Below are 2,500 nucleotides of genomic sequence, written 5' to 3' on the forward strand. Positions count from 1 at the left end.
CACACACACACACACACACACACACACACACACACACACACACACACACACACACACACACACACACACACACACACACCGGGGACACAGGTGGTGCATAGAGGCTACAGGTGTGGCGCGTGACGTCTTTATTGAGAGTGTACGTACAGGTGTGCCAGAGTGTGTGGCGGGGCGGGCCTGGGGTGACTCATGGCGCCTTGGGTGGCTGGGGCTGGGGCGGTGCTTGCTGCTGGGTGGCGGGGGCGCCGTTTGGCTGCTTCATGAAGGCGGGCATGGCCCCGAGGGGCGGCGGTGTGTTGAACTTGGGCCCTTGTGTTGCGGGGGCAGTGCCCCCTGCCTGGCCGAAGATGGAGCCCAGACCGGCGCCCGGGGCTGCGGCGGGGCCCTGGCCAGGGGGGGAAAAGAGTCCTGGAGCGGGGCTGGCGGGCATGACTTGGGGCGCCTGTGGGGCTGCTGGGGTAGTCATGGGCATGAAGGGCGGCACCTCAGGGGCGGGGGTGGCGGCAGGGGCCTGGGGCGCCATGGGGGTGAATGATGGGCCCAGGGGGGACATGAAGGAGGCGGGGAAGAGTGGCTGCGTGGTTGCCATACCCCCTGGGGGAGCGCCGGCCCCCGCTGGCATGGCGGGGGGCTGTGGGAAGTTGGTGGGTGCTTGGTGGGCTGCCTGAGGCTGGGGTGCGAGGGGCACGCCCGCTGCCTTGGGGCTGGTGGGAGGCGCAAGTGGTGTGCGCGGGGCTGCCGGGGCTAGGGCTGGTGCTGGGGCTGCCGGGGCTGGGGCTGGTGCTGGGGCTGCCGGGGCTGGGGCTGGTGCTGGGGCTGCCAGGGGCTGGGGCTGGTGCTGGGGCTGCCGGGGCTGGGGCTGGTGCTGGGGCTGCCGGGGCTGGGGCTGGTGCTGGGGCTGCCGGGGCTAGGGCTGGTGCTGGTGCTGGGGCTGGGGCTGGAACTGGTGATGCAGGGGTTGGGGGCCTGTGCTGGTGATGACGGGGCCTTTGTTGGGGCTGGCGTCACTGGTGGGGGGGCGGGGCTGACTGGTGTCTTGGACGGGGCTGGGACTGGGGCTGGGGCAGGTGGTGTAAGCGGCGTTTGGGCCTGTGCTGGCGCTGGGGCGGGGGCAGGGGCTTGGGCTGGCGCTGGCGCTGGGGCTGGAGCTGGTGCCTTGGCTGGGGCTGGGGCAGGGGCAGGGGCTGGGGCTGGCGCTGGGGCTGGAGCTGGGGCCTTGGCTGGGGCTGGGGCAGGGGCTGGGACTGGAGCTGGAGCTGGGGCCTTGGCTGGGGCTGGCGCTGGGGCAGGGGCTGGGGCTGGAGCTGGGGCAGGGGCTGGGGCTGGCTGGGGCTGGGGCAGGGGCTGGGGCGCTTGGGCTGGGGCTTGGCTGGGGCTGGGGCTGGGGCAGGGGCTGGGGCTGGGCTGGGGCTGGAGCTGGGGCCTTGGCTGGGGCAGGGGCGCTGGGGCAGGGGCTGGGGCTGGCGCTGGGGCTGGGGCTGGGGCTGGGGCCTTGGCTGGGGCTGGCGCTGGGGGGGCTGGGGGGCAGGGGCTGTGGCTGGCGCTGGGGCTGGGGCTGGAGCTGGGGCCTTGGCTGGGGCTGGCGCTGGGGCAGGGGCTGTGGCTGGCGCTGGGGCTGGGGCTGGGGGGCTGGGGCCTGGGGCAGGGGCTGGGACTGGAGCTGGGGCAGGGGCTGTGGCTGGCGCTGGGGCTGGGGCTGGAGCTGGGGCCTTGGCTGGGGCTGGGACTGGTTGGGTTGGGGCAGCTTGTGTTGGCGCTGGGGCTGGAGCAGGGGTAGCGATTGGGGCTGGGGCTGGAGCGGGTGTTTTTACAGGTGCTGGGGCTGGTGCTGGTGGGGCTGCCTCAGGGGTCTTGGGGGCTGGGGCTGGGGCGGCAGGTTTGGGTGTTGCTGCTGGTGCTGGTGGGGCTGCTTCGGGGGTCTTCGGGGCTGGGGCTGGGGCTGGTGCAGGTGTGGCAGGAGCTGGGGCTGGTGCTGGTGCCTCCGGGGTTTTGGGGGCTGGTGATGCTGGTGCAGGGGCTGGAGCTGGTGCCTCCGGGGTCTTAGGAGCTGCTGGTGGTGTCGCTGAGGCTGGTGCAGGGGCTGGGGCTGGTGCAGGGGCGGGGGCTGGTGCTGGGGTGTCGCTGGGGCTGGTGCAGGTGCGGGCTGAGGTGTGGTGGGCGGGTCAGCCTTGCCCTTCTTGGCCTTGGGTTTCTTGGCGTCAGTGTTTGGGCAGTGCGGGGCCTTCACCTCACCCTGGACACCCTCACCAGGCTTGGCAGGCTCAGGCTTCTTGTCTTCAGTCTTTGCAGGCTCAGCCTTCACCTCACCAGGCTTGGCGGGCTCGGCCTTGGCAGGGGCAGGCTTTGCGGGCTCGGCCTTGGCAGGGGCAGGCTTGGCGGGCTCGGCCTTGGCAGGGGCAGGCTTGGCGGGCTCGGGCTTCACCTCTGCCTTGGGCGCCTCAGCCTTGGGGGCGTCAGGCTTCTTGGCGGGCTCAGCCTTGGGTGCTTCAGCCTTGCCCTT

The 2,500-nt window shown here is 72.4% G+C and overlaps 2 protein-coding genes across 9 annotated transcripts in view; one reads left to right on the forward strand and one right to left on the reverse strand.

Moving 5' to 3' along the window:
- Positions 1-2,500, forward strand: part of LOC123505595 (cell surface glycoprotein 1-like) — a 92,531-nt gene that overhangs the window by 44,988 nt on the left and 45,043 nt on the right. The gene's annotated exons all lie outside the window — the stretch shown is intronic.
- The window catches only part of LOC123505580 (protein PELPK1-like), a 2,260-nt gene continuing 1,425 nt past the window's right edge, over positions 1,666-2,500 (reverse strand). Inside the window, exons 2-3 of one of the 3 annotated variants that reach the window (XM_045257086.1) lie at positions 2,387-2,500; positions 1,666-2,326 (exon numbers count right to left, since the gene is read on the reverse strand). The exon at positions 2,387-2,500 is cut by the window's right edge and continues 585 nt beyond it. In XM_045257086.1, coding sequence (XP_045113021.1) covers positions 1,808-2,326; positions 2,387-2,500 — 633 coding nt within the window. In that variant the 3' untranslated portion in view covers positions 1,666-1,807. The other 2 variants (XM_045257078.1, XM_045257071.1) reach the window with 2 other exon arrangements.

This window comes from Portunus trituberculatus, chromosome 2 (assembly GCF_017591435.1).
Source record: "Portunus trituberculatus isolate SZX2019 chromosome 2, ASM1759143v1, whole genome shotgun sequence".
NCBI classification, from domain to species: Eukaryota; Metazoa; Arthropoda; class Malacostraca; order Decapoda; family Portunidae; genus Portunus; species Portunus trituberculatus.